At 39.4% G+C, this 15,078-nt stretch overlaps 2 protein-coding genes across 3 annotated transcripts; one reads left to right on the top strand and one right to left on the bottom strand.

Annotated features, from left to right (window-relative positions):
* The first annotated feature begins 315 nt into the window (after positions 1–315).
* Positions 316–8,024, top strand: cnih1 (cornichon family member 1). 2 transcript variants are annotated; one of them, XM_086274992.1, is made up of 6 exons: positions 316–504; positions 3,236–3,304; positions 3,555–3,602; positions 5,725–5,837; positions 5,953–6,096; positions 6,447–8,024. In XM_086274992.1, the coding sequence occupies exons 1-6, from the start codon at positions 424–426 to the stop codon at positions 6,472–6,474; spliced, it is 483 nt and encodes a 160-aa protein (XP_086131118.1). In that variant the 5' UTR covers positions 316–423; the 3' UTR covers positions 6,475–8,024. The 2 variants fall into 2 exon arrangements, with proteins under 2 accessions (XP_086131118.1, XP_086131119.1); XM_086274993.1 differs by lacking the exon at positions 3,555–3,602 and having other exon boundaries at positions 322–504; positions 6,447–8,023.
* A 917-nt stretch (positions 8,025–8,941) lies between these two features.
* On the bottom strand, positions 8,942–14,681 carry cdkn3 (cyclin dependent kinase inhibitor 3). Its single transcript, XM_086274271.1, has 8 exons — positions 14,564–14,681; positions 13,528–13,627; positions 13,369–13,424; positions 13,217–13,261; positions 12,402–12,624; positions 11,240–11,271; positions 11,013–11,116; positions 8,942–9,383 (listed from the first exon to the last, which is right to left on the bottom strand). The coding sequence occupies exons 2-8, from the start codon at positions 13,602–13,604 to the stop codon at positions 9,300–9,302; spliced, it is 621 nt and encodes a 206-aa protein (XP_086130397.1). The 5' UTR covers positions 13,605–13,627; positions 14,564–14,681; the 3' UTR covers positions 8,942–9,299.
* Positions 14,682–15,078: the final 397 nt, after the last annotated feature.

The raw sequence follows: 15,078 nt of genomic DNA, 5'->3' as shown, positions 1-15,078 counted from the left end.
AACACAGAAAAGTACCATCAGAATTTGATCCATCATGTAATACCATCTGGACAACATCTGATTGGCCCTGACTTCATTTTTAGGCACAACAATGATCATAAACACACTACCAATGCAGTAAAAGCATACCTGGATAGAAAACCACACAATGGACACTATTCCTGAAACTGTGGGACTCCAGGAGATAAAGAAAACACCGAAGTTCAGAAAGAAATTCCAGGAGATGGCGCTAATGCATGTTAAAAGTGATTTCAGATAAGTAAATGGTCCAGTAGGTGGCGGTAACGCACCCTGCTGTAAGATGGTTGACTTGCAGCTACTAACACTCGAAGAAGAAGGGGAAGAAGCAGCAGTAATCGGTTGGGAAGCTGCCTGCATCATCTGCCGATCGAGCCAGGAACCGACCAGCAGAACCGGAGAAAAATGGCGTTCACATTCGCGGCCTTTTGCTACATGCTCGCACTGCTGCTAACGGCCGCGCTTATCTTCTTCGCTATCTGGCATGTAAGTACACATTTCTAGGTCGCCTGCCAAACGGTGCGGACGTAAAAGTAGAAAGAATGAGAAAGACGGGCTAACAGTGAGCTAACGAAGCCTGGGAATGAATGGCACACACCCTGTCCGGTCGGCTAGGACAACAAGTTAGCAGTTTTAACACCAAGACGTGTTTTTAATAAACTATTTCCCATCATCCATATAGAGCGCAACACCACTTTTACATGTTTTATACCCCTTTATTTTGTTTGTATCGCTTGCCAGCTCAGAGTGCAGTGTTGGCTAGTTAGCATGCTAAGCTAACGTTTGGCTGTCATGTGTTTATCGACATGTCACATCTCTGCATTGTGTAATACCGCCAGGTTTTACAGTCACAACCCCAACGTAAGCATGGGGAGTTTGGAGCACATTAAACTAGCTGTAAATAATTAACTAGCTGTTCAGTCATTTACTAGATTGAGGTAATCAGTGACGTGGCTTGGGATAAATAATAAATAAATAGATAAATAAACTTTCCAGTTTGGATATCTTCAGTTTTCTGCTTCTGGCTGGTCATATTGGAGAACTTACCTGTTGTATTGTGAATAAATAACTTGAAGACAGAGAACATGCAATTTGCTTTTGAATGCAAACCAAATACTAATTTTCTTTGATTTTCATTCATATCACTGATTAAAAAGCTTATTTGAAGTAATACAATCATACAAGGTAATCTTACTCCTTTCTGTAAAAGACCCTCTCTAAGTATTTCAAACCATGTTTCAAACAAATCAGCCTCACAAATAAGTTAAATATGAGAATTTAGCTTATCTGATTGTATCCACACTTGAAATCAGGGTTCAGTATTTTGCCGAAGGATACCTGACAAGTATTCTATCACCTGAGCCACAACCTACCCAATACCCGAAGATGTAGTAAATTAATTTTCTATAAAATGACCTATTTTGTTTAGATTCTGCTTTCTTTTTTTTTTAAAGATGGTGCTGCATCTTAAAGTTTTTTTGTTCCTGTTTTTTAACATGTCTCTGGTTACTGCAAGCGAAAGAATAAGGGAGCAGTTTTGGTGTGAATATTATACGTGTTATTGGGATATTTTACCACTTTAATGTAGAGCATAGGTGTCAAACTCTGGCCCGTGGGCCAAATTTGGCCCGCAGCCTAGTTACATTTGGCCCGCGAAGCCATACCAAATTACTATTAGAGCTGGCCTACAGGTATTATACAGCTAATATATATATTGTTTAGTATTAAGCTTTGCTTGTTCCATATTCAGTTTTTCAGCAAAACGTGTTTGAGTCCATTAGAAAAGATTCATTCTTATATCTGGAGGAATAAATATATTTCAATAAATATATTTCAATAAATATATTTCAATAAATATATTTCAATAAATATTAACGTTAACTCGCGACTTTGTTTCAGTTTAGAATTTTGGCCCACTGTGTATTTGAGTTTGACACCCCTGATGCAGAGGAATCATTTACTAACAAGCAAATGATCCTCTGTTTGATTTCGGGAGGAGATAGAAATCCCTTTGGGGCTGTGTCAGGAAGGACATCCAGCATAAAGACTCTGCCAAATCAAAAATGTGGTAAAAGTAGCTTTTATTCTATGCTAAAGTTTGTCAAATGGCCTGGCCTGTATTTATATAGCGCTTTACTAGTCCCTAAGGACCCCAAAGTGTTTTACACAACCAGTCATCCACCCATTCACACACACATTCACACACTGGTGATGGCAAGCTACATTGTAGCCACAGCCACCCTGGGGCGCACTGACAGAGGCGAGACTGCCGGACACTGGCGCCACCGGGCCCTCTGACCACCACCAGTAGGCAACGGGTGAAGTGTCTTGCCCAAGAACACAACGACCGAGACTGTCCAAGCCGGGGCTCGAACCGGCAACCTTCCGATTACAAGGCGAACTCCCAACTCTTGAGCCACAATCGCCCCAGCCACAAAGCTGAGGGTATAGCTGAGGGTATAGCAGATGAGTTTGTTTGAGCTGATTATAACTTGGGGTTTAGTCTTTTCTGAAAGCCATTAACCATGAGTGACATGCATAGTCATAGTTTGGTTGGACTAGAACAGATCATTTATCATTTGCCTTTGTTTTACTGAGATGAATTAATATTTTGTCTATAGGAGTGGAATTTTTGCAGTTACCTTATACATGATACATTTTTAGTTTCTCCTAGATGTGTTAAATGATTAGTTGAGCTAATTTCAAACAGAGTCACATTTGGCTAACAGAATTCTACCCTTGTTATGTTTGCAGTTACTGGCAAAAAGCATAACTTCAGTTTTCCTAAGAGGAAGTCAAAGCTTATTTTCCTGTAGTCAGAGGCTAACAGATTAGAATTTTAGTTAAATATTGTTAGGATTAGGGGAAAAAAGTTCACAATACAGAGCTTCAGACCTGTTATTAATGTAGATGGGGAAAAGTAATAGACCTGAAATAGATCCTTGTGGTACACCACAAGTAACATTTCCAGCTGGTGACCTTTTGTCACCTATTGATTAAATCTATTGCTTTTATATTCATCCACAGTATTAAAAGCCATTTGAAAGTCAGTAAATACAGCACCAGTATACAAGGCATTATCCATATTAAATCAAATTTTATTGTGAAGGTATATAAGAGCAGTATGGGTAGTGTAACCTGGTAAAATATTATTGCACCTGCTGTCCTCTGAGTCTCTGTTTTTAACATTTTACCATTGATCACCTTGGTCCTTCAGATAATCGCTTTCGATGAGCTGAAGACTGACTACAAGAATCCTATAGATCAATGTAACACTTTAAATCCGGTAAGTGATCTCACCTCTTCAGCTATCATACCTTCCTTGCATGCAGATATGCTCTGACGAAAGATGTTCTCTTTATTTTAGTACAACTTTATCCACCTATCTGTCTTTTTCTCTCATTTCTCTGCACTGTTATGCTAAATAACCTGCCTGTTATAACTTCAGTGATCTTGTCAGCTGTCAAACTCTAACAGCCTTTTTGTTTTTCCTTATCTGCTTTTTTTTTTTTTAAACCACTTTTAACGACAAAAAGACAGTTGAAAAGGTCAAAAAGATTAAAAGAGTCAAAATTGCATTAAAGGTTTGTACCAATCTTTAAAATGCCCGCTCAAGTCCAACTCAGTCTGCAGTCTTGTCATTTTGCACGGGGAAGTGTTTGCAAACGTCTTTTCAGTTAACTAATCTTTAGGTCAGGGTTCAGCTCGGGATTAGACAACATGCCACCTGTGCCTCACCTGTATCCTTTTTATTTCCTCCCCCCACCTACACGGTCGTTATAGTTTTATTTTTGGCTTTTCAATCTCTTCTTTGTATTTCTCTCCTGTACGCCTCAAAGTTCAGCTTCAGACTGATTGCACTGGCTAACAGGCATGTTTTCAGCTTTCTTGAACTACCTTTTTTTGGCCGTAGAAGCAAATGGATATCTAACAGTGGGTAAGCACTATACTCTTGGACGAACAGTCCTCCTTATTGATTATGAATTAAGAATAGCTGTTAACTGAAAAGACTTGCAAATGCTCAAAACATGCATGATCTTTACTACAACCTACCCTTTGTTTGCATATAGTTACAAGTATAGAGTATTCCCAGGAAACTCTGAGAGATGGGTATCTTGTTTTCCATTTGAAACAGCAGTTCTGGCAGAGCTTGCACATAACTGTTAGGATGGTATAGAATCACAGCAGCCCGAACACTAGTCTTTTGATTTTGTAAAACCCCCCCCCCCTTTTTTTTTTTTTTTTTTTTTAATACTTTGCGTGTTTGATTTTTCCAAGACAGCTTGTTTTATTCTTCAATCATCGGTTTTCTTAAATGCATGTCACAACTTGTTTTTTTGCAAGGTGAATGCTACAATTTGAGTCAGCAATTAGCAGACCTAGGCCACTGTTTATGATCTCAGTGTTGGCTCTAACCCGCATCACCTGCGGTTCAGAACAGATGGCTGCAGAATCCAAACACTCTCCAGCTCAGCAATATTTAGAGCTCCTGATTGGTCAGTGATTCGTAGCTGAAAAGTGAAGGTTCCTCTACGTTTAAGCCTTGACATGCTCCACAGTCCGATTTGCAGTTTTGGCCTCTTTTTTTCTCAGCTCAGTTGGCACAATAAATTTATTTATTTTTTTGTGCAGTTGTTTTGTATTTGGCAGCACAGTGCAGGATTTCAGCACATTTAAAGCCCGTCCCGTCCTTCCTGCAACTTCCTCTTTCCCACATACCCCTCACCCTTCCATCTGTGGGCTGTTGGTTGCCCCCTCCTCTCCGCCCTCTGCTCTTATTTTTAATGCATGGCTTCCATGTGGCGCCTCCATCTGCCCCCCTGAACCCCGCAACCAGCTCGAACTCTGTCAACCTGAGGCAGACTGCTGCATCGACAATGCTAAGCGTGCTCACAGCATGGTCCTTCTCTGGTGTGTTGTCCAGTGCGCTTGTCAGGAAGTGGAATGATCTGTAGGTTCACCCTCACTGCAGAAAATGTCGATGTTGGGATGCGCAGATATTCTTCAGAGCAATTTGTCCCCCTTTAATTGTGGTCACACTTGATAATGCATGACATAACCAGGGTGGGAAATTAACCATGTTCTCTATCCATTTGCAACAGTTTATTTAAAAAAAAATTATGCAAGCACCACATGTTTCTTCAGTGACTAAAAGAGGCGATTATACAAATTAATTTTCTCAATGCGTAGCCACATATGGCTTCACTGTGGCACCTTTTGTAAGCATTAAACAAGTGAGGAATGGCTTAAAATCTGCATATGGATGATTTTAATTTTTCACCCTGTTTCATGTGTTAAAATAAGGCAGTGTTTATGTGTTTTACATAATATAAGATGAAGCTGGACCTCACTAAAGGCCTGTATAGCACATGTAAAGCACAAAATTATAGCTTAACCAGAGTTCATTTGTGATTCAGTCCTTCTCTTGTATTCTTTCAGCTACTGCAATTTTTAGACGTCTGCTTCTTTAAATAGCGCCGCTTTCTCCTTGTAAAAAGGACTCATTACCTTTGAGGATTCGTTACATCACATTGTGTTGTCCTCTGATCAGTGTGCTTCAATTTCTAAGTCTCTGCATTTATTCCACACATTGAGTGGATTGATTAACTTTGTTTAGACAGTACATTACTAAGTCAGAATTAGAACAAGAGAATTGAACTATCAGCTGTATGCGAATATTGACGTCTTCTTCCTTGGCTCCTTTAGCTGGTGCTCCCAGAGTATCTTATCCACTTCTTCTTCTGCGTGATGTTCTTCTGTGCGGCCGAGTGGCTCACCCTCTGTCTCAACTTACCACTGCTGGCTTATCATGTCTGGAGGTACGTATTCGAAAACACTGATCCTAGAGTCAACACCTGGTTTTACTTAACTAAACCTTTGTAAACAAGTCACATCTGCGTGTAACTCGCTGCTTTCATGTTTGCCTTTCTGCAGGTATATGAGCAGACCTGTGATGAGCTGTCCAGGACTTTACGACCCAACAACCATCATGAACGCTGACATCCTGGCGTACTGTCAAAAAGAAGGCTGGTGCAAACTGGCTTTCTACCTCCTGTCATTCTTCTACTATCTCTACGGGTATGTTTTTCACTTGTATTTTTCTGCTCTTTACTTTACTTTTCATTTGTATCTTTGAGACTTAGACTTCATTACGGCGGCTATTGTTTGCAGTGCAAAAAATGTGTGGATATGAAGATATGTTGATCCTGGGGTAGTTTTGTCAGAGAGGCGGACACCACTTTATTTGTTCGTTGAAAGGTAGAGGCAGTCAGTAGTGACAGGAGAGCAACACAGCATGGCTCTGTCTAAAATCTGCCTACCAGCAGCTTTTAAAAAGGCGCTCAGTCTTCCTTTGTCAAACAACAATTTTTGGATTTATGTACCAGTCTTGATGCTTATTTAGATATTCCTCTTGTTCTCTCCAACAGGATGATCTACGTTCTGGTGAGCTCTTAAATGGTGCGATGAAGCAAAAGGACCTGCATGTACAGTAAACGACCAGACACTATGATCTTAGTGCTGGAGCACTGGACCTGCTGGAGACCACCTTTCAGCAACACAAGACGCCATTTCCAAGTGGACAAACCTGTCATTTCAGAAACATTTAGCCAGTTTTAAGAGAATCCTGGTTGCAGTGTTCCTCTCATAGCACTATAGTTACAAAGCTTTTATGGAAAATACGGACAGACCTGAATGGACACATCTTTCTCTCTCTTCTTTTTTCCCTGTTTTTTTTAATAGTGTTTTTTTTGTTTTTTGTTTTTTGTTTTTTTATGCTTGGGATTGAAAATAAAGTTTGCTTTTTTTTCATCACGTTTCCCAACTGTTGAGTGTTTACAGACTAGGTAGACATTTTCAGGTGTGCATTTATCTGTGAGAATCTAAGCTGTGTGCTGAACTGCATTAGCTTTTTCTGTGAATAAGATCCCGGGCTTTAAAAGCCAATTTACACCTGCCACGTGACTCATTACCATGACTAAAATGAACAGCGGAGTGTAAAACAGACTTTTGTTCTTGCCCGCAGATGCAGAAGGTCTTATAACGTGACACTTTGAGGGCTGAAGTGCATGTTAACGAAACGTGTCGCACAAGGACGGTAGTAGTCTGGTTGTCGGTTATCACCTTTCAAGCTATCTGATGTATTGTTTCCATGCATCCCTGTCAAACTATTGCTGATATGTTTTCTTAAGTGTGGACCGCCATGTGTGTGATCTGTAGACCCGTCCTTGCAGGTATCTGTAAATAAAAGGTAGACTCAACAGTACTATAATGCAGCGGTTCCCACGGACTGGTTTGAGCCCGACAATATTTTCACGGACCGGCCTTTAAGGTGTCGCGGATAAATACAACAAAAAACTAGTACCGGTACTGAAAACAGATTTATTCATAACACACGTGAAAAGACCCAGGAAAACAGAGTTAACAAAAAAAACGATAACAAAATAACGCTAAAAACCCTGAAAACCATACATTTCACACCAGAGTCTCAACTCTCTCGGGCCACGGACCGGTACCGGCCCGGGGGTTGGGGACCGCTGCTTTAATGTATTCACCGTTAGGAAGGAACACTATCCTCCTCTTTCCTTTCGGCATTCAAGTTTTGATCGACATCAGCTGATGTGCCATACTGTTGAATGTACCTTTGAATTTCTTTTTGTCGTTGTGCGTTTTAATTTCAACACCAAATATTCCACATTGTTAGAAGATCCAACGTTTTATTTTTCATGTTTTCAATTTGACCTTTTTTCTTGTTTTTAGTAATTCTTCAGAATATCAAGCACTCCTTGCAGTATCGCTCATCTCCAGAATCAGAATCTAGACTGATGTTTTAGGCCACTGCAAAAAAAATTTCATTCATGTTAGAGTATTTATTGTCATGTTTAACATGTAAATTTATCAGGGAAAAGGATTATCATTTGTCACATTCAAATAAAGAAGTTTTTATGTGTTCGATCACATCAAATTACATCTAGGAAATTGTTTATTTAAATCTAAATAAACTATCCTGCTCTGTTAATGTGGACTGGAGTGTTATTTCTATGCAAATGTCAACAAAAAACCTTAAGACAGCCCTCATGTCTTTATATTTTGCCTCTAAGGAGCGAGACTTGTAATTATTCAAAGTGGGAAGCGTATCTGTAACCGGAAGGTCACCAGTTTGATCCCCGGGCACTCTGTCCTGGTCGTTGTGTCCTTGGGCAAGACACTTCACCTACCGCCTACTGGTGTTGGCCAGAGGGGACGATGGCGCAATATGGCAGCCTTGCTTCTGTCAGTCTGCCCCAGGGCAGCTGTGGCTACAACTGTAGCTTGCCTCCACCGAATGTGAGAGTGAATGAATAGTGGCATTGTAAAGCGCTTTGGGTGCCTTGAAAAGCGCTATATAAATTCAATCCATTATTATTATTATTATTATAAGTATAAAAAGGCAGCAAGTGTTGTCCACAAACCACGCCCCCCCCCCCCAAAAAAAATTTAGTTACTCGTACCCTGTCATCAAAACACAATGTTCCTATCTTTAGTTGAATCTATTAAAATCTATTGCACTTAAAAAGATAAGGGTGGCTGTCAAGAAGCCGTTCTTAAAGAGGAGCAATAGAAAAGGCTGAGGTATGCTAAATTATACAAGAACTGGACTAATAATCCAATGCAAACGTTATTGGCATTTCACTGCTGCAAGTGGTATGAGTCACAAAATGTAGATAGAAAAATATAAATTGTGGGATATTTTAATACGATGAAAAATAAAACATAACTTTGCAGCATTAGATTTTGTGCTACAAGGAAGGAACCATTACAGTTCATACAAGCCTAATTTCATCATTAGATTTAGTTCACAAAGACCCCATTTGAGTAATTTCTGGTTTCAATGAAGAAAGTAACTTAGAAATTTTAGAAATAACTGATAAGCTTCACATTTAGAGACAGACTTGATGTCTGAAAAGCTGTTGTGCAGTTTTATTCCCCTTAAATAAAAAGACCATTGGAAAGTACACACATATATTGCCCAGCTGACATAGCACTTCTAACACACACCATTATTTTATTTGCAATATAAACGAAACAACATTTTCCATCTAATAACATAAAGCAGTATCTCCTCATCAAGTCTTTAATTAATTATAATGAGGATGATAAAAAGCAATATATTACAGTGTTCATTCTAAAGTGCATTTCTCAAGAATATAATCATACCACCACACAATCAGGAAAGCATCACTGGCAAACAAGCAAGCTTGAGGAACTCGAGACTTTTCCAGCTCTGTAGAAAGGAGCAGTAATCACCGAGACACCGAGCGCTCCGAGCGAGCTTCACTTTGGTAGGCTGTGTACTTTTCCCGAAACTCGTGAAGGAAGTTGTATTGCTACAAAAAAGTAAAAAGATGCTGGTAAATGGAAAATTAGGGATCACACAACAGAAAGACTAAAGTTTTAATAAATCAGAGACTATATAATGCTGTGATGATACTTTCTTCATGAATTCAGAGGCTTTATTTATAATTTATGGTGTTTTGATTGACTGGCAGTTGACACAGCCATCTCTGGGGTTTACAGAGAATAGACTGAAAACAAAAACAAATCAAATAACCACATCCAAGGAATGTAGAAAAGCATCTCTGACAGTGTACATCAGCAGAAGACCACACTTGTCACTTCTCTTTATGTCACTTCTCTCAGCAGGACAGGAAGTGAAACTACAATTCACACATGCTCACACATCGAGAGGACTGTAAAAATGTTGCCTGGTCTCATGAATCTCAATTTCTGCTGCAAGATTCCTGGGGTAGGGTCAGAATTTGGGGTAAACAGCATGAAAGAATGGCTCTAGTCTGCCTTGTATTAGTGGTACAGGCTCCTGGCGGTGGAATAATGGTGAACGGGACGCTTTCTTGGCACAATTTGAGTCCCTTCATACCTGAATTATCACTGACCATGTTCATCCCTATATGACCAGTGTACCCATCTTCCAATGAGTGTTTCCAGGATGACACCATGTCACAAAGTGTCTTATAAAGGTTTCTTGAACATATCATTGAGTTCACTGTATTCAAATGGCCTCCATAGTCACAAGATGTCAATCTAATCTCCAGGAACTGTGTCAATGTGGACTAAAATCTCTGAGAAGTGTTTCCAGCACCTTGTTGAATCTGATGAATGAAGAACTAAGACAGGTATGAAGGCAAAGGGGTCCGTTGCAAGTACCCAATATCAGGTACTAACAAGCTGTACCTAATAAAGTGACAGTTGGGTGTAAATTGATTATTTTACATAAGCAACATTTTTTCTTTTTTTTTTCCATTTATACATTAGATCCCCAAGACTCTTCTAGCAGCAAGTTACCTGAAAATCATGAGGTTCTGGTTTTAATCACTAGTTACAGATCTTATTGCAATCTGTTTAGAGTAACAGTGACATAGCAGTGAATGATCAGACTTAGAATAAGGTGAATAGCAAACTGCTTTCATATAGGTATGTAACAGTATTTACAGTTTCTCATCAGATCCACCGCTTGCTTGCGACATCTGCCAAAGCTGAGGCTGAGGTTGGAGGCTCAGTAGCTACATCCATTTTTTACATGCAGTTCTTCCACGTTTATGCTTTTCTTTTCTCGAGCAGATTCAATTGAGCATTTTGATGTTAGAGTTAATTTTTAACTACAATTTTGTTGTGCCTGTACAATGACAATAAATTCTATCCATCCATTCTCTTTTCGCTTATCCTTGTCAGGGTCGCAGGGGGGCTGGAGCCTATCCCAGCTGTCTGTATAGCCCGCTTAGGGGGAGAGGCAGGATACACCCTGGACAGGTTGCCAGGCTGTCGCAGGGCTAAAAAATTCTATTCTAATCTAATTTATTAATCGCAGCAATTTTAGACCATCAAATGTCTCTGCAAGGTACAAACCAACAAAAACACGAGTTTATAATAAACTAACAAAAGCAGCAAAATGACCCCTTAAAAACTATAGATGAAGAGGAAGAAAAGCAGCGACTCACCCTCACTGTTTGTATTGCTCCTCCTCCTCTGTGGTGCCTGAGGATTTCGATGGCTTTGTTTGGCGTCATTGTGGAAGAGAGCTGAAGCAGCAGGCAGGCAGCGACTGCAGGGCAAACAACAGCCATGTGATGGGAGCAGTGACATTAAATTAGGTTACATGACATTTCTAATGTTGGACAGAGAATGTTCGATAGAAAACTTCAAAATAAAAGAATAATAATCTTACTTAATGCTGAGCGTCCCAGGCCCCCGTAGCAGCTGAGGAGATAGGGAAAAGGAAAATGACAAAATCCAATGAAATTGACAGCTAAAGAAAAAAAAAACTGTTGTATTGTATAATGAAAGGTGTCCCGAGGAGCTAAAAACAGATGTATTTGTGGTGATATGATGCCATTTGGCACTTCAAAGTTTTATGATACCAAGGTGTCCTTTATTGGACAGGGAATACTGTGGTAGCGATACCTCTCAGCATTAAAATTAAAACCCACTCATATCATACAAGTTCAGGACAACCAGTTTCCTCCTGTTGCCTAGCGAGCAGCTTTATAAGCTCTCTGGGAGAGTGGAGAGCTTCTCAGGGGCCTTTTAGTAACAACAGTAAAAGCTCTGCTCACTTCAGATCTCCTGGTTTTATAGAGCGACACAAAAACCTCTCTTTACTATCCAATCTGATCTGCTTTTGTAGGTAACTCTGTTTAACCCTGGTCATGTGTAAAAAGTGCTTCTTTTTCACTCGTTTTGAATCCAGTCCTTGTACCTGAACATTTTCAGAAGGTTTTCTTTCATCATATCTACAGAAAATGCCAAATATAACATAATTGCACCAACAAGGTGAGTCCGAAACAGCTATTAAACGTTACACAAGGCAATGATCCAAAATACACATCCATAGCAAGAAAAGTATTCTTGGATAGAAAAGCACACAGTGGAACACCATCGGTCATGGATTGGCCTCCACAGAGCCTGGAGCTCAACATTTTTAAAGCAGGGTGGGATCATCTTGACACAATGGAACCAAAGGCAGCCAACATCGAAAGAAGAGCTTTGAATGTTGTACAAGAAGCCTGGAGAACTCTTCATGAAACTACAAACAAGATATTTTCCTCAAGTTAGCTCAGGATGTGTTGAAGAACGAAGGTGGTCACGCCAAATACTGACTTTCGAGCTTGTTCAAATTGTACAAACTCTGTTTTCTTCCTCTTCTATTGTGTTTACATGTTTCACATTTTAATACATCCCCCATTTTACTAGCAAAAGCTTTTTAAAAAAATCTTAAGATTTTTGCACAGTACTACATGCTAACTCTCCTCTCTGCTTTGTCTGTATTAATTAGCAGGTAGACATCACGCACTGTGTGGAACATTAAACTGAACTCAGTTTTGACTTACTGGATCACCGTCCTCCTGTCATTCTTGAGGCTGATCTGCAGCTCATCAAGGATCTGGCAGCACTGGTTCAGCTCAGGTGCGTCTCCATCTAGAAAAGGCATGTGGTGAACCCTGAAGCCCCGCTGCTGGTAGACCTCCAGCAGTGAGGGAACCCTGTATTTGCTAAGCTCTCCTCTTGTGCAGAAAACAAACACATCCTGCACCCCCTGGTTCTGGAGCTCCTCTGTAAACAAGAAGAGAAGTTTCTCTTGTAAAACGGGAAAACCCCAGGTTATCCACATTTTTTCCACCACTTAAGGCTAATTTCTGCATAAACATACTATTTATAAAATACTGTGAAAAAATGAAATCATAAATCAGATAGCTAAGCGAATAAAATGTTTTGCATAAAGTTAAAAAAGCATCCACTATCAAGTTTGTGCTTGACTTCTGGTGAGTTCAGTTCTAGTATTTTATAAAAATTTTAATGTGTGCTAATTAGAAGGTATCTATACAGTTAATTACTGTAGGCTGTATAAGATGACAACACTCACTGACTGACTTTGACTCAAAAAAAAAACATACTCAACATGCTCTAAATTGACAGATTTTTGCACAGACAGGGTTGCATTCAATACTATTGTACATGTGCAATGACAACAAGGATTGTTAATTATTATTACAAAGTCAAGGTTTTCTACATCTTACAGTAAAGACTATTTTTCAACATTTAAAATATATGTTGAAATCTTGCTTCTTAATTAAGTGGTTAGATTCAAACATCTGCTTGTGAATGCTAATTACATCTGGTAAAATCAGGATCAGCACCAACTTACCAATATCTCTTTGCAGACATCTGCGGATTTCTTTGTATTTGCAACCTTTAGTCAACAAAAACAAAACAAAAAAGAGCAAAAACAAAAAAAAGTCAGAAAAAACCCAAAATTCAATATACGATGCAGTAAATACAGTAGACAAATTGTTTCACCTGGTAGTGCACATATTCCAAGAAACTGCGGGCACCCTACTATGGATAGCGGCAACCTTAAAACCAATGAAAACCAATATTAGCAGGGTGATATTTGTTTGTCCATGTCAGCAAGAACACGTAGACATCCACACAGCTTTTAAATTGATCAAAACTTACCAGGAGATGTGCAGTGGAGTCAGCTCCTCTTCTCCGACCTCATCTTCAGATGAAGAGTCAAACTCGCTTGTCCTCATTTCTTCAGCCCCCCCCTAAACAGCTGAGAAGCGACACACTAAAGTTTACTTACGTTTGGCAACTGACACTTTACCGGTCCTGATAATATTCAACAATATATCATGAATTATACCGTCTTGAATAATCGCCACATAAATTCACATCACTGTAATGTCAGACATGCAGAGATTACTAAAAATTTCCATTGCAATACCAAAATGTAATATATTTACTGCCATAACAAGCTTGCTGTAGTAGGTTTTTTTGTTTTCAAAAAGGCTAGGCTCCCTGCTTTTAGTTGAAGAGTTTTCCAGTGTCACAATGGATTTTTTTTCAGGTGGTGACTAACTGTGTTGAGCATTATCAAAACCCACAGTAAAGGTAATAAATGTGTGTAATCATTTAGCAGAACTCTATGCATGATCATGTTTTTTCTGACCATTTTATTAACAAAAAATATATCTCCACGTCAAGTCATACTGCCAATGATGATGTAAAGTAAATGATATTCAAACACAATGCAACTGCCCTGATATTAGGCCTGCCATTATTAAGGCATTTAAGAGGTTTATGTAGAAGTCAGGTTAATGTGTGGATATAATTTCCTTAGGGATTAATAAAGTATTCTTATTCTGATATATGATTCTCTAAGGAGGCTTCAAACCAATCCTTCAGCCTCAAGGTAAACAAAATATCTACACACTTGATTCTCCAATATTTTGCAGGTATAAAATTTCCGATAAATATAAAGTTTGATTTATTATGAACATTATTATCAGAACTGACGGTTTATTTCACATCGAACCCAGCTAACGCTAGCTGTGCAGCTCATATCAGAACACGATAACAACAAGACCAAAATTAAATAAAACCACCATCTTACTGTCGCCCAAAATAAACGGAAAGCTCCGTAGCTTTAAGGAAATACATGTCTGTGAGTAAGTATTCAGAATATCGGAGTAGTGTCGTGATTTCTCACCAGTCACGCGATCTTCCTCGCGACTGTTTTGACAGCCCTGTAAGTCTGTCGGCAGCTGCAACAATTTAAAAACTCCATGAAGCACGCAGCCAATCAGATTCGAGCAATGACCCTTGGCCACACCCCAGGGCAAAACAAAACAGGGGCTTGTGCGTTCGATTTAACTAGAGGAGTCATCGAGGCGGGCGGAATAAACATACGACTAGAAATTACACAAAATCGGATATTCTTAGAATTAAACAGACTGGGTCTTACAGGGTGGGGTGTACAGTATATACACATATAATATTCCCATACTAATGTTCATATTTCAGTTAAGCGTATTTTCGTAATGTATTGTACACACAATGGGGTAGGTAAAAGAAATTGTGGCCATTTTCTGCATTGTGGTGAATTCTTGTGCGCCAATTTCTGCATCAATTTAACGAGGAAATGTTGTTATTTACTTACTGTAAAACACACACAACAGGCACCAGGTGGCAGCCAGGTGCGCGAAACACATTTTCGTGCTCTTT

The sequence above is a fragment of the Aulonocara sp. 'chitande type north' Nkhata Bay genome, linkage group LG19 (genome assembly GCF_057382095.1).
Source record: "Aulonocara sp. 'chitande type north' Nkhata Bay isolate Kocher_YH1m ecotype deep benthic linkage group LG19, A_spYH_male_GT1.1, whole genome shotgun sequence".
Classification (NCBI taxonomy): domain Eukaryota; kingdom Metazoa; phylum Chordata; class Actinopteri; order Cichliformes; family Cichlidae; genus Aulonocara; species Aulonocara sp. 'chitande type north' Nkhata Bay.
Note: the sequence above shows the minus strand (reverse complement) of the source record. Positions and strands in the feature narration are given on the sequence as shown.